The 24,926-nt window shown below is 43.4% G+C and overlaps 1 protein-coding gene across 1 annotated transcript in view; it reads left to right on the forward strand.

Moving 5' to 3' along the window:
• CA10 (carbonic anhydrase 10) overlaps positions 1-24,926 on the forward strand; it is a 755,177-nt gene that overhangs the window by 692,582 nt on the left and 37,669 nt on the right. The window contains exons 5-6 of the mRNA XM_007941858.2: positions 728-823; positions 6,316-6,388. Of these exons, the coding sequence (XP_007940049.1) occupies positions 728-823; positions 6,316-6,388 (169 nt within the window). The remainder of the gene's footprint in view (positions 1-727; positions 824-6,315; positions 6,389-24,926) is intronic.

The following is a 24,926-nucleotide window of genomic DNA, read 5'->3' on the forward strand; positions in this document are numbered from 1 at the left end:
TAGAGATACTGCCTCAGAAATCCAAGGAGGGGTTGCTATGAGTCGGGTTCAACTCGATGGCAGTGAGTTTGGTTTTTTATGTGTGTGTGTGTAAATACACATTCAGATATCTATATTACTGTGTGTGTGTGTATGTATATATGCACTCTGGTGGCATAGTGCCTATGGCATTTAACTGCTAACCAGAAGGCTGACTTATCTTTATGTCAATGCAAAAAAAAAAAAAAAATACTGCTGTCGAGTCATTTTCAACTCATAGCGACCCCTCCTTGGGTTTCCAAGGCAGTATCTCTATGGAAGTAAGTTGCTCAATCTTCCTTCAGCAGAGTGGCTGGTAGGTTTTGGTATATAGATATGGATATGAATATGGCTATAGATATAGATCCGAAATCACTTCAATGAAAAGATTGCCTTTCCCAATGGTCTACAATGGGAGCTCTGGTAGCGTAGTGGCTAAGGCACTTGACTGCTAACCAGAAGGCTGGCAGTTCAAACCCACCAGCCACTCTTCGGAAGGAAGGTTGGGCAATCTACTTCCATAGTGATACTGCCTCAGAAACCCAAGGAGGGGTCGCTATGAGTCGGGTCTGACTCGACGGCACACAACAACAACGATGGTCTACAATATACTTACTTTAGAGTTCACCCTTATAGAGGGGGCTATGCTGTGCCTCACACCTTTTAATGTGGGATTGTTGCTCTTATTACTGTTTTTCTCTCCTCGCAGGTGCAGCTCATCCACTATAACCATGAGTTGTATACAAACGTCACAGAAGCTGCGAAGAGTCCAAATGGATTGGTGGTAGTTTCTATATTTATAAAAGTAAGTCTCATGCACTCCTTCCCTCCCTCTTCTGCCAGCCCCACCGCAATCAGAATATTGATTTATAGTTTCTGTTGGACCTTAGAAATATAAAAAAGGATGGCCCTTGATGTCCATGCCCAAGAAAAGCTATAGTGTGGTACCATGGAGATTGATGGAAATAGGAGGTCTCCTTCCTTGAGATGCAAAAACAGTGGGCTCCATCTCAGAGCATTGGGCCCTGAGGATTCAGACAGCTCCTGTCCTAGGGAGAAAAGGGTGCCAGACCCGTGGTCAGGCTTCAGGTCCCGTTTAAGAAGAAGCATAAGAATGTATTGGGAGGGGAGAGGACAGCTCACAGATGGCCCACAGGATTAATGTCTCTCTGTCCACTGCCTGTTGGAAAAAGAGAAATGTGAGTGGCCCCCTTCCCTCCAGGCACTGAACTAAACAGCACCTTCCATCTTCCCTGCTGTGCGAGTATCTTACTCCTCCCTCACCCTCCTTCCTTAGCATCCCCAGGGAAAATAAAGCAAAGATCCTCAATACTGACTTGATGACAATCTATGGAAGTGCCACATCTCCCTCACAGTCAACAGCAACAAATAAAATCTCCAACCAAGAAAATCCTAATTTCTTGAAAAATAATAATTACCTTTAACATTTTGGACAATGTAAAGTGATATGGATATGCAAAATGAAAAATAGAGAGAGAAAAATTGTCGTTCCAATTGGAATAAATTAAAAGCCATGTGTGGCAGTTCCAAAGTTGGCTATGACTACACTAGCCCCCTGGGGAGTTTAGGCCAGACTATTAGAGGATATGCCCCATCAGCACTTGCAATCTGCTGAATGTTATCGGTGGAGACCTAGCACTCCCCACCAGGGAGTCTCAAGACCTCCCATGATGACATCTTCATTTTTCGGTGAATGGCCTCCAGGGCAGCCCTAGGGCATTACTACCTCCCCTTCCCTAAAAGTATCACCCATTGTGATAGGCATTTCATCCTACCTGGCCAGCCCTCTCCAGACCCCTTACCTCCTACTAACTTCCTCTTCTTCACCTGGGCAAGCCTTTCTGTGGTCCAGCAGAGCTGTGTGTTGGGCAGGGGGATCTGTGACATTTTGCTGCCCCTGGCTACTGCCAACCACACACTCCTTTGGTTTATCATTAGTGAAGAGAGAAAGGGGCATTTGGCTGGGGAAGCATAGTTTCAGGCTGTCATGCCTTTTTTTTTTTTTTTTAATTTTTTATTCTGATTTGGGTGAAAGTTACAGAGCAAATTCATTTTCCATACAGCAGTTCGTACACATTTTGTCTCATGACATTGACTGCAATTTCCCACAAGGCATCAGCTCTATTCCTACTTCTCCCCATAGTTACCTCTTCCCTGTGTCCTTCCCTCCCTCGCACTCCCACCCCCAGAGCTGTCTCCCTGTGCAAACACTGCCCTTCTATTCTCCCATGATTGATTGCTCCAGAGACTGTATCTACCTGATGTAAATGTTCACCCCATATGCCTGTCTATTATTTGACTAGAAGCCACAGCAGTTAAGTTCAATTCCAGATTATATGGCTAGGGGCCATATAATCTCAGGGGTCTCACCAGGCTCTATGAGACAAGCAAATCTTGTCTTTTATTTATTATTTTGAATTTTGTTCCACATTGTTCTCCCACTCTATGCAGTATTTCCTGCACCAATCCCCCTCTGAGTGGTTGACAGTGGTAGCCAGGGACCATCTAGTTCTGGTCTCATGGTCATATAGGCTGAGGATTACATAGGCTGTCATGCCTTCTTAATACCTGACGTGACATCCCAAAGGAAATGGGTGCTGGCACTGATCTCACCCTATACCTGCTCCAGATCTCCTGGCATCATCACAAACCCTAAATGATGCCCAGTAGTTTCCTGAATGCCAAGTGTACTGTGCATCTATTTTATCATTTAATCCTAATAAGAAACCTAGAGGGTAGGCATTAGTATCTCTATCTTATAGATGAGGAGAACAGTTTAGAGAATCTTTGGCATTCCACCCAAGTTCACATAGCTCTTAGTAGTCCAGCTGAGGAATCCAGGTCTTGCCTGATTTGAATACTCATGACTTTAATTCACACTATGTTGTATTGTTATCGAGTGCCGCTAAGTCAGTTCCAACATATAGTGACCTCATGTGAAAGAGTAGAACTGCCCCACAGGGATTTCTAGACTAAAATCTTTATGGAAGGAGATTGTCAAGTCTTTCTTCTGCTGTTGGGTGGGTTTGAACCACCAGCCTTTTTGTTAGCAGCCAAGCACTTAATCATTGCACCACCAGGACTCCTTATTGACATTATATACCTTCCCAAAAGAACTAAGAGGAAGCAAATGAGTGAAAAAAGAGAGAAAACCACATTTTAAAACACAGCCACCCCCATGCTATCCACAAGCACAGGGCAGCATTGTATAGCCCTAGTCCAGCCCCAGTTATGACATTGATAACCAAATTGTGAGTTCAGTCCTGCCACATGCACTATTGTGTGGCCTGCAGATGTATTGCAATGTCCCATCGTGTATGACAAGGAGCTCACCTTCCCCTGTTTGTTCTCCGTCAGAATTTGGTGGGGCCAGAGGGAAAATGCCAACCGTTCCTTGAGTAAATCTCACAGGCCAACCTGGCCTGCTCCAATAGTCCCTGTCTTTTGGAGGGTTTTTCAGTCTCAGCCCTTTACATTGTCTTACTTTTTTCAAAGCTCCTAAATCAATGAATGCCATCCTGGAAGTGCAGGCACGTGACAGCTGACAGGGTGCTTGATAAGCCAAGAAACCAACCTCCTCAACAGCCAGGCTACTGGCATGTTTCACAAGTTTTTGCAGAAACGCTTACTCCACCGAGATCTAACAGTCCAGACTCCCTGCTGCTTCCCTGAATGTTGTTAAGAGGAACTTAAGCCCCAGACCCTGAGGTCAGTGAAAGGATGGAGTCTCGCTCCTGCATCTTCTCAGTCCAGGTTGTCTGCTAGGGATGCTCCTCCTGGTCTTCCCCTGAGCAAACCTGAAGGTTTCTGGCTACATCTCAAAATAAACCACAGCATTTCTATCTTGGGCCAATGTAATCAACTCCCAGATGTTCCACAGTGAGTTTTCCAAGCTGAAGCTTGTCATTCACTCCTCCCAAAGCACCACTTGACTGGAGGAGAGGAGCCAGCCCTCTGGTAGGCACTGGTACCCAGAACTGACATGAACAAAATCCTTGGTCTCTGAGAGTGCATGGCCTCTGGGTGTCATCCTCCCTCCTTCTGACTTCTCTCCCTCCCTTCTCAGCTCCCTGCAAGCAGATAGGACAAGGCAATGAGAGGACCGTCAATCAGCTGAGCCTAGAGATGTCACCCTTGTCAAAAACTGAGCTGTCCAGTAGTTGGAAGTTGTTGGCCAAAATGAGAGATTTGTTTATTTCTGGGTTTTATTTATCTCTGTGCCCTACTAATCCCCCACCCTTTCCATGTCCACAGGGAACTGAGACTTGACTGTAATTGCTGCTCAATCACACACCATTAGCTTCCCACTTAAGCTCACTTATACCAAGTGCATATTTTATCCTCTCACCCACGCAGCCCACAAATCATCTATGTGCACTCTGGAAATTTTTCCATGTTTTGTAAACCAGCTCCGAAGTGTCCGGTCCCACCAGTCCCGGCGTTAGTTCTGCCCAGACTCATCAGGTAGCCGGAGCCCAAGGCACCTGATTAACAGACATGGCAGATTCCTTACTCATCATGAAAATATTCTTTTGGCTCCTCTTTCATGGGGATGCATCGGCACCAACAGGAGGCTTCAAGCTACCTTTTAAATGGCTGAAGAAGATGTCAAAGTAGAAGTTGAGCTTGGCACTAAAGCTTCTGAGGAGGAGCAGTGTTTTATTTGGGCTTCTCTCCACCGGGTAGACGTTTACCTCCACTGAGGACTGTCACTCAGCAAGCTCTGCTTGGTGTGCGTCTCACCAGTACACACCCAGGAAACCGTGTGCGAGAGAGACAGATGGAGGGAAAATAAACAGTCTGTGCTTTCTCCAAACTAAAAATTACCTGTTGCTTATCTAATAATAATAATCATCTGCTACAATTTCCCCAACCCTCAGAATAAATCAGATTTAAAACATTGATGTGTCACAACATTAGATTAGCAGATGAGGCATAAATTACAGAGCAGAGCTGAGCAAAGTAGAAGAGAAATGACTGGGATGAACAATGCTACCTTGGGAAAAACTGTGTTAAAAGAGAGTCGTTAAGAAAACAGTGTACATGGTTATGTGGGGGATGTCACGCTCTCCAAATAGTGGTTCCCTGGCTCAGTCCTCTTGAAAGTTGGCTTGTTCTCCCAAAGAGAGAACTTGGAGAAGTGAGAGCATAGGCATAGAACGGAAACTGATCTCTTAACATCTGATACAATGTTTGGCCCATAATAGGTATTCAGTAAATATTGGACAGAAGGATGGATAGATGCGTGGGTTGGTGGGTGGGTGGGTATGTGGGTGGGTGGATGGATGGATGGAAAGATGAAGGAGTGATTGAATGACATGGTTTATGATATATTCGATTCATATTATAATGAACAGTGATTTAACAAGTTTCTGTATTTCTTCTTAGAGATTTTTTTTTTCACCTCCTGTCTCTGTTGTGGGTCCTCTTTTTCTTTTACTCTCTATTTAGGTAAAGATCATCTTCCTAACATGTCACTGCCTACCCACTGCTTAAAACCTTTTGATGGTACATCATCCCTACAAAATAAAGTTTAAATGTCTTAACATTCAAAACCAGACATGAGCTTGCCCCTGCCTACCTCTCTAGCCTCATCTTCCATCCTTCCTCCAACTATACTGAATTACTGCAGTTCCTTGAAAATGACTATGTCACAGTCCTCCATGTCTGTACAAATTCTCTGTTTAGAACACTTTTCCTTGTCCTTTCCCCTTCATACTCTTAGCACTGAAACATTTTGTCAACTTCCACCCATCCTTGAAGACTCAGCTCATGCCTTAGCTCCTCTATTCCCCTAGGTGGTGGTGCTTCCTCCAATATTATCATTCCGTCATAACTCTAAGGAACCCTGGTGGCACAGCAGATGTGCACTTGGCTGCTAACTGAAATGTTATTGGTTCAAACCCACCCAATAATTCCACGGGAGAAAGACCTGGTTATCTGCTTCTGTAAAGATTTTGGTCAGGAAAACCTATGAGGTAGTTCTCTGTCACATGGGGAGGTTATGACTCAGAATCAACTCAAATGCAGGCAACAACAATGACTACACTCTTAACACTGAGTTATAACAATCTATTTACCTGTCTGTCTTCCTTCTCTCAACTGGGGTTTCCTTGAAACATGAGTCTGTGTCGTTCATCTCTGAATTTCCAGCCAATTTAGTGTTTGGCACATGGTAGGCCCTCAATAAATATTCAGGAATAAGTGAATGCATGGAGATGATGTTTATTCTGGGATAGTACTACAGTAACATTAATATTTTCTTTTCTCCCCTAGGTTTCTGATTCATCAAACCCATTTCTTAATCGAATGCTCAACAGAGATACTATCACAAGAATAACATATAAAAGTAAGTTTGGTTCAATTTCCTATATGGCAACTATTCTATAAATATTGGTCCTGTCTGAAGGCAGGAAGCCAGAACTGATGATTTCTGAGGGCCCCTTTCAGCTTCATGATCCTTTAATTCTGCAGAAAGTCACTCTGGAGGGTCAGGGTTGGCTAAGAAGCAGCTCATTTCAAACTGAAGCCCCTAAGGTGCCTTTGTCATCCACGCCTGTCTAAGGAGATAATGATTATGATGATGGTGGTCATCGTTATCCCATGGATTGGTAATGAGCTGGGGGACTAAGCTAGCCAACATGTCAGCTGGCCCACATTTGAGGCTTTGCCAATTATGTGATTGAAAAAGCTTCCACCAGATAATTTGGATCCAGTCTCAACACTTGCAGAGGCCCTCAGCCAGACCAAGTCTCCTTTTTTGTGTCCCAGACTCCCTTCCAGGTACAGGAAGGATAGCATCTTTCTTCATTCCCATGTGTGACTCAGTGATCCAGGGGACTCTGTCCAGTTTTCTTGGATTCCCAGGGGGTTTTATCCCCTGGGAATCCAAGCAGAAAAGAGAGAACAGTGCAAAGTCAAAAGGGAAAGAAGAAAAAGGATGCTGACATCACACCCATAGCAATCGCAGAAGCTGCAGGGTTTGGGAAAAGTTATATGAAATAGCAAAGACCAAAAGAAGAAAGAAGCCAGTATAGAGGGAAAAAAAGGGAAGAAAGAAATTACCTATTTAGGAGTTGGGCAGAAAACCAGGATTCAAATCATGACTTTGTCCTTAAGCAAGAAATTTCTCTTCCCACTTCGAGTCTGTTTCCTCTTCTGCAAAGTGAAGAAGTTGCACTTCAGGGGTTCTAAGGTCCTCCTAGGTCTAGCATTCTGTATCAAGCAATAAGTAAATAATGATCTTCAGCAAACATCAGAAACGGCATGCAAACATTCTAATGCCCCAAGCCCCCTTGGCATGTCTTTCACCAAGCAAGGGCTCGGTTTTGTGTACTGCTTCCGCCTCACATGGTAAGGTGCAAAAGACAAAGTGAACGTTTTCAGGTCTTGCTGTGGACTGCTTAGGGGAGACTACAGAGGACTTTCTTTTATTCATTCATTCAGCAAACATTAACTGAGTGCCTGCCCCATGACAGAGATGCAAAGGTGGGCCAGATACCATCTCTACCCACTAAATCCTCATGGCTAAGTCCCTCCCATGTGAAGAGGTGGGGAGGGGGTGATGAATTAACCTGGAGGATTACAATCCACTGAGACAGATATCATCTAGAAGAATGAATTAAGTTGTCTCCAAAACCACTCTATCCTTCATTAGTATTCGAATAGAGTCCTCTCTAAGTACACACTTGGATTGCTCAGCTAAGAGAGATATTTCTGTCTCTTGTGTAAATAGCACATTTTATAACTGCCCATAAAAGATTATTATTCTTTTCACATTTTTGATTAAAAAAAGCATGAAAATTAAATAAAATGTTTTCAAATAATCTTGAATTTGTGGCTTAGAGACCGTGAAAAGCCATGAAATCTCACATTAAGCCCCAACACACAGTCTAACAGATTGCCAGCTGCAGGCAGTCTTGGGTGGCATCTTCCTCCCCTCCCCATCCCACACAAGTAATATTAGGTGTTGTGACTACTGCCAGTGATGAGCGCTTCCACACAGACTTGTACAGAAGGATGGTGGTCTTCCTCAGAACTGGGGATCGAGTCAAGTGCAGTGGGGACTGGAGAGTCAGGGTGACAGATCTTGTTGGGCTGATGATGGATGGCTAAGGAAGACTTCAACCTCATAGATGAGGTAGACTTCAAATGAGTGATCCCTGTTGGCAACCACCTCCATTGGATCCATGGGAACTGAGAAGAACACAGTTAAACTGTAGCTTTAGTAGACAACATTATTAAAGCACAAGACGTTCATTTGTTTATTTATTAATTCACCCTACAAATATTTATTTGGTGGCTACTGAGTGCAAGGAAGTAGAAGAATCAATAGAATATGTTTCCTGTCCATGAGATCCTCACTCTCTAACTGGGGACACAGGCATATCACAGTGTATCATAAGGAATTGTAGAACAAGTAAAACATTACAAATGTGAATGAAATCCTTTGGTGTGACAGGAAAGAAAATGGCCAAATCTGCTCAAGATTATATGGGGAGGTTGCACATAGCAGGTACGAAGAAGGACTGAATAAAAGAATAACTATTTGCTACGGGGGGTGGGGGAGGAAAGAAGAAGGGAGGGAGGGAGAGATGGAAGTAGAAAGCAAGAATAAAGAGAAGGAAATGAAGAGAACAGTCAAACTGAGGGAGGAGAATGGAGAATATTAAAAGGACTGTGAAGAATTCAAGGGAGGACTCTATCTTAGTCATCTCTTCATCTCAGCGCCTAACACAATACCCAGTAAACATTGTGGGGAAATGAATGGCCACCTGGAGTTGTCAGGAGAGGGCCAGAGGGAGTGGTAGGAAAGTTGTTGGGGAGCAGGTGTTGAATGGTCTTGATGCTGGACTCAGGACTGTGTACAGTGCACAGGCAGGCACCTGTGAAGAAAAGGCCTTGCTACCTCTAAAGACACAGCCCTGGAAATGCAAACAGAAGGCACAGGGCACCCCCTCCTCCTCTGTCACTCACAACCTATGCCTGGCAGAAAGGAGAACTAAAGCACAATAAAGACACTCTGGCCTGCATGGGGAGAGGTAACTGCTTTCAGCATCTAATAACAGGTATTTTGTGCTCTTGCACTCCAGCCTAGAATAATGGAGTTGCAACCTTTATCACATACCCAAAGGGAGAAACACAGCAGGGATAATGATGACCCAGTGCATGAGAATGGCCCAAGACACTGGCAGAAAACGATTGATTTGCTCAGCAGGAAAGCCTAAGCACTCTACCCTCTGGCTAAACTCCCCAAGGCAGCCAGACTGCAGAAGGTCGGGAGGTTGGCTGACAGCAAGCAGGGGAGTTTCTAGAACAGGAGTCATTCAGTAGGACATAGCCACTGACTGGAAAACATGAGGCTGGAAGTCTCTCCAGTGGCTCTGCAGGAGGCAGCAGGATATGCTGGCATCAGCCCATGAATTCAGATCGAGATGAAGATAATGTCTGTTACCTGCTCAGTGGCCCCTCTCAGGACAACCTGCTTCCCTTCTTCTAAATGAGAAAACACACTCTCCTCCCACCCTGACTACCTGATGCCACCCCCACCTCACCCTGACAGCCAGCCCATTTTACTGCTGCTACCAGAATTACAGCACAGAATAGCATCAATGGGTCCTGATCACTTAGATGCAGGACCTACCGTGTAACATGCTGAGCTTCAAGAGAATGGACTTAACTGAGCACTCCCCACAGCCCAGCTCTGAGCTAAGTGCTTTACATGCAGTACCTGATCTAGTGCTCACAAAGGACTTACCTTCAAAGCAAATAGTTGTTATCCTCACTTTACAGATAAGGAAGCCAAGGCTCCAAGAAGTGAAGTCATTTGACCAAGGGCACCCATCTAGTAGGTGGCTATGTAAGTAATCAATTTCCGCATAGTAAGCAAGAATTCCACAGTAACCACTGTACAATACTCACTGCTGCATCTGCAGGCTGGCTAGGGTGGCTTGGTTTCCAACTACAGATCTACAGGTCAGCTGGTGCAGCTGGGCTCCTCATGACTCATTTTTCTGGGATCAGGAGGAAGTTGGTGAAGGATCTCTCATGATGGAAGTTGGAAACATGCAAGTTTGCTTAAGGTGAGGCTTGAAATGCACACACTGTCATTTCCCTCCACTTTCCACTGGCCAAGGAGAACCATGTAACCAAACATCAGTATTCTCCTCTGATGGGGAAAAAGTGAGTATTTGCTTAACAATAATCTACTCTCATAGCAGGAGAGCAAGGCTCCAAGACAGGTGTTCCGCAGTCTTCCTATGCCCCTTCCTTTCTATCGTGTGTCTTCCCTAAGGAGCAAGGAAAGCTTAGCTCTGAGGTCTTAGAATTAATTGTAATGCTGATAATTTCACAGGCATCAAACTTACCAGCACATTTATCTTTTCATTCCAACTTTTGTTCAGTTCGAAAAACCATCTCTGCTAGCATCTGCTTCCACTTAGAAGGGAAGTAAATCAACCATAGAACTTTTGGGCACTGTAACAATTCTTGTTCATCCCAGCCTAAACTCGCTGCAACTCTTGCCTGTCCCTTGGCGTGAGACCTCAGTAGAAATCACTGTCAGAGGGACAGTGGAACTGCTGTTACTGGCACACATAGTAACTAGAGAAGGACCAGAGATTAATTCTCGTGAGATCATTTCCCCCCTAGTTTTCCCCTTATAAGCCATTGTCATGAGAAGCTTATATAAGACGTGGAACAAAGAGTGACATCTCTTAAAAAACTCCTCTGGTTTCTAGGTTGAGAATAGACTATAGAGGGGCAGGGTTAAAGTTGGGAGGTGATTGCAGCAATCCAAGTATGAGATGATGTTGACCATGACCAGGCTGATACAATGGTTCTCATAGTGGGTTCCCTTCCACACCTCTACAGACATCCTCTTCCCACCCTCATGCTTGGAAATGATTCTAAGGAAGATCTGAAGAAGCTCTCTGGCACCATATGGGAAAGGTTTTTCTCCTCTTTTGGGCTAGTCTTCTCCCTGGTCTGGGGTCTATTCCAGGCCTGAGGTTCTGTATTTCATTCATTCAGTTTATTCAACAGATGTTTATCAAGCAGCTGTTTTATGCTAGTTACTATTATAGATGTTTGGAATACATCGATGAATAAAAATAGTTGAAAATCTGTATCTTTGGGGACCTTATATTTCTAATGTGGGGAAACGCAATAAGCAATAAACATAAAAAAATTAAAATATATTATGTTTAAGTGCTACAAGGGGAAAAAAAAGGCAGGGGATGGATTACAGAGATCAAGGGTAGAGAGAAAGTTGAGATTTTTAAAAGGATAACCTTCATTAAGAACGTGCAAAATTTCTGTCCCTTGAATAGAAACCTACAAGTAAAGGATAGCCCAGTCTACCTTCTCTGGTTATCTGCAGGGACAGAAAGCATTCTAGCAGAGGGAACAGCTATGTCAAAAGCCTCAAGGTGAGAGCATGTCTGACTTGTTCATAGAACAACATTGAGGCCAGTGTGGCTAGAGCCCAGAGAGCAAATAAGAGAGTAGCAGAACACAACGTCAGAGAGACCAGGAGGGAATAGTTCAAATAAGGCCTTGTAGGGCCTTGTAATGAGAAGTCAGTGTCAGGCTTTGTGCAGATCGGCTGGCAAAAGTCACCTTGGTTGCTCTGTTGAGAAGAGACCACAGAAGAGCAAGGGTCAAGGTTAGAAGGCTATTGCAGCTATCCTCATGATGAGACAGTGGCAGTCATGACCAGACTGATGCGGTGGAGGTGGTGAGAAATGACTGGGTATATATTGAAAGCAGAACCTAGAGATTTCTTGGAAAGTCTAAAGTGTGATATAAGGGAGAGGAAGGAATTTGGATGTCTCTAAGGTTTTTAGTCTGAGCAACTGGAAAGAAGGCGTTTCCATTAACTGAGGTGGGAAAGGCTATGAATGAAGCATATTCGTGGGAGGAGAGGGAACCAAAGTTTTGAACATGTGAAGTTTGAGATGCCTGTTAGGTATCCAAGAATAAGTATCAAGTAGGCAGTTGGATATATGAGTCTGAATTTCAGGAGCGAGATCTGAAGATATAAATGTGGAAGTTGTTGGCACACAGATGGTATTTAAGCTGGGTAAAATCATGGGAGTGAGACTAAATAGACAAGAAAGGCAAGACATTTCCTCGCTTTTGAAAGAGCAGCTCAGATCCCCATGACACAAGATTGCAAATCACTTCTAAAGAGACTGGAAGAGGCTCCTGGGTGGCTGTTTATCTCATCAGTGAGCTAAGTAGAGGGACAGGGCAAGCATAGGAGCATGGAGTGAAATCACCATAAAATGGCACCTAGTGGCACACAGTCCATTTGAGTGGCTTACAGGCTTGGAGAAAAGGGAAAGATGTAAAAATAATTCTTTTGAGAGAGGAAAATCAATGCCAGGAAATCCAGAAAAGGAGGTGAGAAAGAATCTTGCCAAGAGGACTGGAGATTTGTGAATCCAGATGCCTTGCTGGTAAAGACCACCATAGTCAGGGGAGGAGGTGTGCTCTGGTCAAGATTTGTGGAAAAGACCTGACTTCCTACCCTGGCTCTACCACCTGCTTGCTGTGCGACTTCAGGCAGGTTTCTTAATACCTCTGAGATATAATTTCCACCTCTGTAAAATGAGGGCATTGAGAGGATTGCAGTGAGGACTATATAAGATAATGAGTCAAGTGCCTAGACAATGACTGATATAAACTAAAAACTAAAAAACTAAAAACAAAACCTCACTGCCGTCGAGTCGGATCCGACTCAGAGTGACCCCTCCTTGGCTTTCCGAGGTGGTATCACTACGGAAGGAGATTGCCCACCTTCCTTCCGAGGAGTGGCTGGTGGGTTTGATCTTCCAGCTTTCTGGTTAGCAGTCAAATATGTCTTAGGCACTACGCCACAAGAGCTCCTGATATAAACTAGATGCATAATAAATATGTGTTTTCTCTTCATCCTGATTAAACATAAATATGGGTGGTATAAATGATTAACATGCTTGCCTGCCAACCAAAAGTCTGGCAGTCTGTCCACCCAGAAGTGGGTCAGAAGAAAGGCCTGGCAATCTACTACTGAGAAATCAGTCATTGAAAAACTTCTGGAGCATAGTTCTATTCTGACACATGTAAGATTGCCGTAAGTTAAAGTCATCTCCGTGGCAACTGCTTTTAAAAACATAAAAATAAAAATATGTGGCGAGGAGTTAAGAAATTGTCCTAGGGCACATGATGATCAAATTGGGAGGCAGATCACTATGGTACCAAACCAAAACCATGATGAGGTTGAATATAATACAGGACACACAGGCAACAGAGTTAGCTTGCTTGAAATGGAGTCAGGCTTCTGGGCATGAATCCATGCATTAGAAGGTCATGGCCTAGTGAGGGTCTACTGCTTTCATACATCTAAGAGTAAAACTTATAAGACATTCTCACTAACTGGGACCAACAGTGGAAAAGACCAGCCTAACTTAATTTCAGGCTGAATTTTAAGAAGTCTTCTAATGAAAATCCATTTTATTAAAATTAAATCTCCCTTCTACAGATTGAGAGTCAAGACTGAAATCATGACATTAAAAAACACATTCTCTGAATGGATTTTCTAGAGGAAATATTGATAATTTACACACACACACATAGAATGTATTCTATTGGAATAGTGCCAATAATCCTCCATTTTCCTTCTGTTAATTAATTAACAGCCACAAGAGCCTAATTCATAAAGGTAATACTCTTCTCTTAGTACCCACCTGATCTTCTTAAGCTAGCATTTCTATCCAAACGACATTATTTAAAAAAAAAAAAAAAGAGATTTTATGGTCTTTGTAAGTGGTGAAACTAGTGACTAATGGAGTGCAAAGAACCTTCTTAACTGGGTGAGAGGGAGTAGTTATTAGAACATTGCATATAAATGAATGTGTTCATCTAATGTCCTAGGACAGTGTATCATTTTGGTAGCTTCATTCTCCTTCAATTTCATGTGCCCTATTCATTTCATAACGTGTCCTGGTGGTGCAGTGGTCAAGTGCTTAGCTGCTAATTGAAAGGTCAGAAATTCAAACCCAACCAGTGGCTCCATGGGAGAAAAAACTGGCAATCTGCTCTAATAAAGATTAAAGGCTAAGAAACCCAATGTGGCCATTCTGTTCTATCCTATAGGGTCACTATGAGTCAGTTGATTTGATGGCACACGGCAGCAACATGGAATGGACTTGGGTAGCACAAGCCATTTGTGATCAGTCTGGTAGCATAGTGCCTAAGGCACTTGACTGCTAACCAGAAGGCTGGCGGTTCAAACTCACCAGCCACTCCTCGGAAGGAAGGTTGGGCAATCCTACTTCCGTAGTGATACTGCCTCGGAAACCCAAGGAGGGGTCGCTATGAGCCGGGGCCGACTCGATGGCAAATAACAATAACAACAACAACAACAACTAACCTGAAAGTTGGTGGTTCAAATCTACCTAGCAATGCTTCAGAAGAAAGGCCTGCCAATCTGCTTCCGTAAAGAAAACCCTATAGAGTAATTCCCTGATACATGAAGTCATCATGAGTCGGAATTGACTTGACAGCAATGAGTTCTTAAAAAAATTATTATTACTCATTTCATAGAGTCTCTGGGTAGTGAATGGTTAAGATGCCCAGCTGCTAAATGAAAGGTCAGGGGTTCAGACCCCCCCAGAGGTCCCTCAGAAGAAAGGCCTGACGGTGTGTTCTGAAAGATCAACCACTGAAAACCCTACGGAGCACCGTTCCGCACTAACACACGAGTTCTCCAGAAGTCAAAATCGACTTGATGCCTACAGTTTTTTTTTATTCAGTTGATAGATAGTAAAGACAGTAGTAAACTTTAGTCCAATAACTAACCAAAGCATCACAAATTCCAAATTTAAAAAGGCCCACTATTGTCTTAATACACATTTCCTCCAAGGAAACAAAGGCATACAACTGAAGGCATTTGGTACAGCACTTCTAACCATGGTGTTTCGACACATGGTAAGAGCCCCTTGAAACATCTTCTTCAGTCTTGCCTGTTTCTAACTTTGCTTTAGGTGCCCTGGCTACAAGATGAGTGTGTAGACAAAGACAGACCACTTGTAACTGCCTTCTACTGCTCAATTCCTTGGGAATTGTTCTGTGTGCTGGCTCCTCAGAGGTACACAGTGTTAAATGTGATGAAATATCACCAGGGAGTTTAAGCATATTGCTCCCAGTACCTTTCTCTATGGTTAATTGAACCTGTGCTTTCATTTCAAAGGAATGGCTTTGGAAATGTTTTCACAGAATGTGAAATGCAGCCACCACTTCCCGTGTTGCAATCTAAGTAGTAACTCAAGCCAGCGAGGAACCAAAAAGGAGCAGCCTAGCTCCAGGAATCAATTCTCGGTGTCATGTCCTTTCATTTACTGTTTGTATAGAACAACAACAACCAAAAAAAATTGTTACTTTATTCTCTAGTAATTGCTTTTCTTTTTTTTTCATTTCTGTTGAATTTGCCTTGGATTACAAGAGGAAATGTCATTCCATATGAGAAAATTGCCAAATAGTTCCATATTGACCGGGAGCAAGACCAATATTGATTTCTGGAACTGCTGTCCCTTTTTCTCATTGGCATTGTACTCTTTGAATGAGAACTTCATAAGCAGGATGTTACATCTCATCAGTGGTCCACAGAAGTAAGGATGATGCATTTCATAGAAGCTGCCACACAAGTTTATGCTAAGGAAAGGATCCTCCACAATGCATTCGTAGGCATTCATCATACTGTGTTTTTCTTTAAAAGAGAGAGAGGGAAAAAGGTCAGTTTGGGAATTATGTTTATGACTAAAATCTCAGCATAAGGCAAATCATAGATTCAGCTAAAGTATGTCATAAAATCAAAGTTAAAGCTGTCAGCTTCTGTAGTCAGTTGAAACACGAAAGTTGTGCTATAAACTATGCTTAAATATTCTACATCTGTTGATAATCCAGGGGGTCCCCCTGTACTATAAAGATACAACCCACATATAAAAAATTACAACAATGTCGTAGCAGAAATTATGTAGGCTTGTTTAGATCCCTGAGTGGTGTAAACCATTTGGCTGCTGACTGAAAGGTTGATAGTTCGAACGCTCTCAGCCTGGCAATTGCTTCTTATAAAGATTATAGCCAAGAAAACCCTATGTAGAGTTCTACTCTGTAGCACGTGGGGTTGCCATGGGTTGGAATAGACCAGATGGCAGTAGTCTCTAGGCTTGCTTATGCTGAAGGAGGTTTTGGATCCATGGAATTTCCCACCTGAAGTGGACCTTAGCAGTTACCAAGAATACTCCAGTGCCCCCCAGGAGAGGGGTTATGTGGCTTACCCAGGAAGGAACAAACAGGAAATTTCTGGCAAGGACAGAATTAGAACTTAGACTTGAATTAGAACTCCTGACTTAAAGTCCAGGGCTTTGTCCTCAATAAGCTATCTCTTCATATGACAGGTGTAGATAGATGATTTGAAAAATAATAATAATAACCTACTGCCATTGAGTTGGTTCTGACTCATAGCAACCCCCATTGTGTTTCCAAGGCAGTAAACCTTTACAGAAGTAGATTGCCCCATCTTCCTTCTGCAGGGTGGCTGGTGGGTTTGAACTGCCAACCTTTTCTGGTTAGCAGTCAAATGCCTTAGACACTGTGCCACCAGAGCTCCTTAGATGGATGATGGGTAGATAGGTAGGAAGGTAGGTAAGTAGGTAGGTGGATAGGTAGGTAGGTAGGTAGGTAGATAGATAGATAGATAGATAGATAGTGACAGATGAATAGATACCATAGATAAAACATTTGAACTTCTGAGCTTCACCCCAAATTTATATTGCTCTGTCCACAAATAACTCTGCCCTCCTGTAGCTGTGTGCATCCTGACTAAGAAATATAAAGAGTTTCAAGATCAGAACCCCCCTTCCAGGACATGAGTTCTCAGGCTCCTTTCTGTCTCCCATCCCTAGATGATGACATTGACTTACATAAGATGATTGTTTTCTTCTGGCTGCCTTGACACTGGGAGTGACAACTACTAGTTTTGCCCATATTCTTTTTATCGGTCCCACTGCCTTCATCCTCCCAAATACCCAAGGAAACCTCAAAGGAAAGAAAAGATGTAAAAAGGTAGCCTGTGGGGAATACCATGTGTTCTTATTTCTCAAATTCCAAAACTTAAAAGACAGAATGAAGTGGCTTTTGAGACAAGGTGGTGCATGATGAGACTAAACCTTCATGTGAAATGCACACCAGTTGCAGCAGTGTCACTATGGGGGCACAGGCATGTTTGGTGTAGAAACACAGTAATGCCATCTAGAGAAGGAAGCAGGGATGAGTCGCACTTCAGTATCTTGGTCGTGATAATATACTGGGGAAGGGATGGAGTGGGTAACAGGCAGTATGTATTTAAGCCAATGGCACGAACTGGAGCCTGAGAGGTTCCCCGCCCCAATATCTGACAGCTGATGTTGCCTTAGTTTCTGCCCCTCTACCAGCAAATGGAGCTGCAGCAGAAACCATTGCATTCATTTCAACCCAAAACCACACCCACTGCCAAGGAGTCATAGTGATTCTATAGGACAGAGAATTGTCCCAAAGGGTTTCCAAGGCTGTAAATCTTTAGGAAGCAGACTGCCTCATCTTTCTCCCATGGAGCAGCTAGTGGCTTTGAACTGCAGAGCTTCAGGTTAGCAGCCGAGCTCTCTAACCACTGTTCCACCAGGACTCCTTCATTCATTCAGTCAACCAATATTTATTGAGCATTCACTCCTTGGTGGACCTCATGCTGAAGTGTGAGCATTCAGAGATAAATGATGCAAACCCTTCCCTCCCTGGAAGGCGAACAGTTGAGTGGGAGCAGGCAAATAGGTCAATCATTATTTTCAAGCTTATTCAGTAAATATGTGAACAAGGAGAGCCCAGAGCGCAGAGCACAGAGGAGAGCACTAACCCAACCAGGGAGTCCTCAGGGAGGACAAGCAATAGTTATCCAGGAAAAGTGGATCATCTTCCCTTGCCAGTCCATAGGAGAGGGCAAGGACATTCTGGGCTAGGAGGAGTGACATCATTGCTCCCCAGCATTACCGAGTGCTTTCCATGAGCCTGGCCATAATCTCATTTGTTTACCCCAAAGAATGCTTTGAGGCAAGTGCTTTGACCATCTGTATATTACAGATGTGGAAATTGAGGCTTTCGTGGTTACCTGCCTGTGTAAGGTCAAACAGACAGTAAGCATCAAAGCCCATACTCAAACTCAGGTCTGAGTGCAAAGCTCACACTTTACCATGGTGTTTTTCCAAGTTTTGTAGCATAAGGAAACAAAAGGACAAAAAGTAAAGGACAGGTAGTAACAAGATTCATGGAAAGAATAACACGGTAAATGAGGCATGTGTGGGAGGCTGGACGCTGTGAGGCTTCTCAGGTGACAGTTGCGTCTAGCCAGAGAAGTGGGCAGAGATGAATCTACTGCCTGAACCACAGCCTGTGGAGTCCCAGGGCACCAGCACAGTGGTGGTCTAGAGACGCTCATGTTGTCGTGCTACTGTGAGGGGTCACTCCATGAACAGAGCCTTTTGCCTCTGCTCCTCGCCTGCCCCCCTCCTCACCTCACTCTTCAAGTATGGACACAACACAGAGGCTGGGTCTAGTTTCAGAGAAACAGAAATGCCTTTTTCTTTACTCCAGTCATGCCTGAAATGCCCCTCATCCTATGGTCTCTTTCCTTCCCTCCTCCCCACCACCCCGAATAAAATAAAATACAATAATCGCAGCATGCTAGAGTACCCAATATGCTCTGTGTGCAAGCTTGGTTAAACAAATCACATTGACCTTTAATAAAAATGTGCAGAATGCTTCCTTCTCTCATCCGATATGTTAATCTTCAGGCCAAACCACCATAAGTGCAAGCCTCATTAAGTACAAATATGATCATACTACTCCCCTGCTTAAAACCCTTCAGTGGCTCCAGTTGCCTAAAGGATGAAGCCCCAACTCCCAACTGTGCACTCAAGGCCCATCAAGGTGTGGCCTGTGCCGACCCGACCAGCTTCATTTCTCACAGGCCTCTCCCCCTGTATCACCCACACACTCTAGCTGCCCCCCAGTCTGCAGAGCTCTCTATACTTTGCTCTTTCTCTAACATGACTCTGTCTGCAGTGCCCTTGACACCCTCCTCTCCTGCCAGCTACACACTGATTACCTTCTGTGTTCAAGATGTGGTTCGTGTCAGCCCCTTGATTGATCATCTTCTGAGTCCCACCCCCAGGCAGAACTGACAACCTCTCAGCGTACCCACTACAGATATATATCACTGTCTCTCGGCTCCATGCTGCATTCACTTAATTATGCCCTACTCACCTAGACTTTTCTTAGTCCCTGACACTTGGTAGAGGCCTAATGTTGTTGTTAGGTGCCATCAAGTCAGTTCCGACTCATGGCAACCAGTGTACAGCAGAATGAAATATCGTCTGGTCCTGTGCAGTCCTCACAATCGTTGCTTTCAGCCTATTATCATAGCTGGTATGTCATACCATCTCTTGAGGGTCTTCTTTTTTGCTGACCCTCTACTTTACCATGCACATCAGGGTAAAGTACTTTACCCTCTACTTTACCAGGACTGGCCCCTCCTGATAGCATGTTCAAAGTACGTGAGATGTAGTCTTGCCATCCTCGCTTCTAAAGAGAATTCTGGCTGTACTTCTCAGACAGATTTGTTCATTCTTCTGGCAGTCCATGGAATATTCACTATTCTTCACCAACACCATAATTCAAAGGCATCAGTTCTTCTTCGGCCTTCCTTATTCATCGTCCAGCTTTTGCATGCATATGAGGTGATTGAAAATACCATGGTTTGGGTCAGGCACACCACAGTCTTCAAAGTGGCATCTTTGCTTTTCAACACTTTGAAGAGATCTTTTGCAGCAGATTTGCCCAGTGCAATTCCTTTTTGATTTTTGTGGCTAATTCCATGGACATGGATTATGGATCCAAAATGGAACCCCTGACAAATTCAGTATTTTCTCGTGTATCATGATACTACTTACTGGTCCAGTTGTGAGGATTTTTGTGTTTTTTCTGTAACTGTGTAATCCATACTGAAGGCTGGGCTGTAGTCTTTGATCTCCATCAGTAAGTGCTTTAAGTTCTCTTCACTTACAGCAAGCAAGGTTGTGTCATCTGCATGTCGCAGGTTGTTAATGAGTCTTCCTCCTATCCTGATGCAGCATTCTTCTTCCTAGTCTAGGTTCTCAGATTATTTGCTCGGCATACAGATTGAATAAGTGTAATGAGAGGATACAACCCTGACACACACCTTCCTGATTTTAAACCACACAGTATCCCCTTGTTCTGTTCCAACAACTGCCTCTTGGTCTATGTACAGATTCTGCATGAGCACAATTAAGTGTTCTGGAATTCCCATTCTTTACATTGTTATCCAGGAGCTCTGGTAATATAGTGCCTAAGGCACTTAACTGCTAACCAGAAGGTTGGAAGTTCAAAGCCACCAGCCAGTCCTCAGAAGGTAGGTTGGGCAATCTACTTCCATAGTGATACCGCCTTGGAAACCCAAGGAGCGGTCACTATGAGTCAGGTCTGACTGGATGGCACAAAACAACAACAACAACAACACACTGTTATCCATAATCTGTTATGCTACACACAGTTGAATGCCTTTACATAGTCAATAAAATGCAGGTAAACATCATTTTGGTACTCTCTGCTTTCAGCCAAGGTCCATCTGACATCAGCAATAATATCGTGCCACGCCCTCTTCTGAATCTGGCTTGAATTTCTGGCAGTTCCCTATCAATATACTGCTGCAACCAATTTTGAACGATCTTCAGCAAAACTACTTGTGTGTGATGTTAATGTTATTGTTCAACAACTTCTGCATTCTTTGGTTCACCTTTCTTTGGAATGGGCACAAGTATGGCTCTCTTCCAGTTTTGGGGCAGGTAACTGTTTTCCAAATTGCTTGGCATAGGCAAATGAGCACTTCCAGTGTTGCATCTGTTTGTTGAAACATCTCAGTTGATATTTCATCAATTCCCAGAGCCGTGTTTTTCACCACTGCCTTCGGTGAAGCTTGGACTTCTTTAATATGCTACTTCCTGAAATGGTTGAATGTTGACCAGGTTATTTTTTTGTACAGTGACTCTGTTTTCCTTCCATCTTCTTTGATGTTTCCTACATCGTTCAATATTTTGCCCATAGAATCCTTGCATATTACAACTTGAGGCTTGAATTTTTTCCTTCAATTCTTTCAGCTTGAGAAATGTCAAGTGTGTTCTCTTTTGGTTTTCTGCCTCCAGGTCTTTGCACATTTCATTATAATCCTTTACTTTTTCTTCTCACACCACCCTTTGAAATCTGTTCAGCTCTCTTACTTCATCATTTCTTTCATTTGCTTTAGCTGCTGTATGTTCAAGAGCAAGTTTCAGAGTCTCTCCTAACATCCATTTTGGTCTTTTCTTTTCTGCATTTTTAATGAACCTTTGCTTTCTTCATGTATGATGTCCTTCCACATTTTGTCTGGTCTTCAGTCATTAGTGTTCACTGCATCAAATATATTCTTGAGATTCTTGGACAGGGAACACACAGGAGTGGGGATAAGACCTTAATCTACCTGGGAGCCTAGGGTTAGAGCATGGACAACAGGGCTTGTGCTGGTGAGCCTTCTTTTGGGACCTAAGTGCTTAACTGCCTTTGAGCGTGGACTAGGAGGAAGGGGAGGTTAAGTGTAACATGTCAGACCTTAAAAAAAGAGAAAAAAATAATAGTAACCAAAAAATCAAACTCACTGCTGTCGAATTGATTCCGACTCACAGTGACCCCTCTTTGGGTTCCGAGGCAGTATCTCTATGGAAGTAGTTTGTCCAGTCTTCCTTCCGAGCAGTGGCTGGTGGGTTTGAACCAGCAGCCTTCTGGTTAGCAGTCAAATGCTTTAGACACTACGCCACCAGAGCTGCCCCCCAATATAATGAACCCATCCAAAAAAAGAAGAAGAAAATGCACAGCCCAGGTGAAAGTGGAGGCAGCGTCTGTGGACAGCTCCCTCACAATACCTCAGGAACCCACACAACAGAAAAGTACTTATAGATGAAGGAGACACTATCAGGCAAAAGTCTGTAGCCACACCTCGAGCAACAGAAGAAGAAGAAGCAGAGTCAGGAATGAGAGGAAGATGTGGAAGGTGTGGCCATTTGCTATCATTACTGAACATCTTGATCAAAATTTCTATAGAAGAATCCTGATCAAAGGAGGAAAATGTAGAACAGAATTTCAAATTCTCATGGACTCCAGACTTCCTGGAGCCATGAAGGTTGGATGAACCCCTGAAACTATTGCCCTCCAATAATCTTTAAACCTTACATTAAAAACAGCCCCTGAAATCTGCCTCTCTTTTTTAAAACATTTTATTGTGATTTGGGTGAAAGTTTATAGGCAGATTAGTTTCCCAGTCAACAGTGTATACACATTTTGTTTCATGACATTGGTTTTGATCCCCTCAATGTAACAGCACTCTTCCCACTTCCTCCCTGGCTTCCTCTTTTCCATTTGCTAATCTTTCCTGCCTTCTGAACTTTGTTGTAGGGCATATACTTCCCTTCTGGTCTCACATGATTGGTGGTTCTGAGGACCATGTTCCTCACAGGTGGTGTTGTTCACTTATAGGCCTATTGTTTGGTTGAAAGATGATCTCAGGTAGTGGATTCTGTTGCAGGTTTGAGACAAGTCTCAGGGCCATAGTCATTATCAGACTAAATCTGGTCTTTTTTATGATTTTCAATTTTTTTCTACATTTTTCTTCCACTCTTTCCAGGACCTTCTACCGTGATCCCAATGAAAGCATTTGGTAAAATGTTAGCAAGGTGCAATATAGTTCTTCTGGTCTCAGGCGAGTGGAGGCTGGGATTCATACGGTCCATTAGTCCCGTGGACTAATTATTTCCTTGAGTCTATGATTTTCTTCACTCTTCTTTGTGCCAGATGGAAAGAGACCAATAGATGGCCACTTGTAAGCTTTTAAAACCCCAGTCACTACTCACCAAAGTAGGATGTAGAGCATTGTCTTTATAGACTATGTTATGCCAGTTGACCTAGATGTCCCCCAAGCGTATGATCCTAACTAAGCCTTCAAGCCCAGAGAGTCAGTACTTCAAGGTTTTTGGTTATGGCTAAGATATCTGCATAACTTTGCCCCCTGTATGCTCTACTAATATACCTGGCTATATTTGCAGTACATGCAAATCTCACTCACTGCCGTCAAGTTGGATCTGACTCATAGTGACCCCTCCTTGGGTTTCTGAGGTGGTATCACTACGGAAGTAGATCACCCAATCTTCCTTCTGAGGAGTGGCTGGCGGGTTTGAACTACCAGCCTTCTGGTTAGCAGTCAAATGCCTTAGGCACTACACCACCAGAGTGTAGAAATATCCTCTGCCAAACCTATACATGCTCGTGGGTATACTCCAATACACCATTCCACACCTGTTCAACTTACGTATCTACCTATGTTTCTGCTTGTAAATCATTGTTTGCTACTACTCTTATTACAGCATTGTGTACGTAATAGTATTTACTATTGTTGCCTTTAAGTTGCATACCATCCAGTGTCTTCCTTTGCCCTGGTCATGTCGTGCTGACTGCCCTTCATTGTGTATGGCCTTTCTCTTCACCCAAAGTGATACGCGTCTAGTATCTACTTAGTGACTTCCTCCCTCTCTCCTCTATCCCTGGTAATCATCAAAGAATGTTTCTTTCTGTGTGTAAACTTTTTCCTGACTTTTTATAATAGTGGTCTCATATAGTATTTATCAGTTTCATCCATAATGTGAGATGTTTCACCGATTCATTGTTATTCTTTAACGTTGCATAGTATTCCGTTGTGTGTATGTACCATAGTTTGTTTATCCATTCATCCATTGATGGGCACTTGTTTCCATCGTTTTGCTATTGGAATAATGATGCCATGAACATGGATGTAGATATATCTATGTGTGTCATGGCTCTTATTTCTCTAGGATATATACCTTTGGAGTAGGATTGCTGGATCATATGATATCCCTCTTTCTAACTTTTTAAGAAAGCATCATATCATTTTCCACAATGCTTGTACCAGTTTACAGTACCACCACCAGTGTATAAGAGTTCCAGTCTCTCCCTGCCCTCACCAGCATTTATTGTTTTCTGGTTTTTTGATCATTGCTATTATTGCTGGGGTGAGATGATGTTTCATTGTTGTTTTGACTTGCATCTCTGTAATAGCTAATGGTTGCTAGCATCTCTTCAAGTATTTGTGGGCCTTCACAATGTCTTCTTTGGTGAAGTGTCTGTTCATGTCCTCTGCCCATTTTTTCAATTGAATTGTTTATCCTTTTGCTGTTGAGGAGTTGGAGTTTTCTATAAATTTTAGAGATAGGCAGTCTCTTTTCAGATATGGGGCTTAATAAACAGAACCAAATGACGGAGTCCTAAAGTAAGTCTATTGTGTTGGCACCTGATCTAACTCCCGAGGACCATCACATCACTGTGTGCTCTGGACACTATGGCTTTGTCATGGAACCACCTAATTACACAGGCCACAGTGCAGACCCAGCCAGGCCACATTCCCATCACTACTTCTCTCGTGGGCTTGGCCAGGTCCCCTGGTTGTTTTGATATAAAGGCAGAAACATCCAGATGGAAAGTGAAAGATTGTCCTTCCTCCTAGGGTTAGTCCCTTAGTCCAGACTGCCTGAGCAGAGCCGCAGAGAGGTTCAGTCACCCCATCAGGGATGTAGCAGGCCTTGACGGGCAGCTTTGGATGGAACAGCAAAAAACAGTGTTTTGCATGCCGATGTTCATCGCAGCACTATTTACAATAGCCAAAACTCGGAAACAACCTAGATGTCCAACAACTGAGGAAT

Source organism: Orycteropus afer, unplaced genomic scaffold (genome assembly GCF_000298275.1).
Source record: "Orycteropus afer afer isolate SDZICR_OR568_19922 unplaced genomic scaffold, OryAfe1.0 scaffold00085, whole genome shotgun sequence".
In the NCBI taxonomy this organism is placed as follows: domain Eukaryota; kingdom Metazoa; phylum Chordata; class Mammalia; order Tubulidentata; family Orycteropodidae; genus Orycteropus; species Orycteropus afer.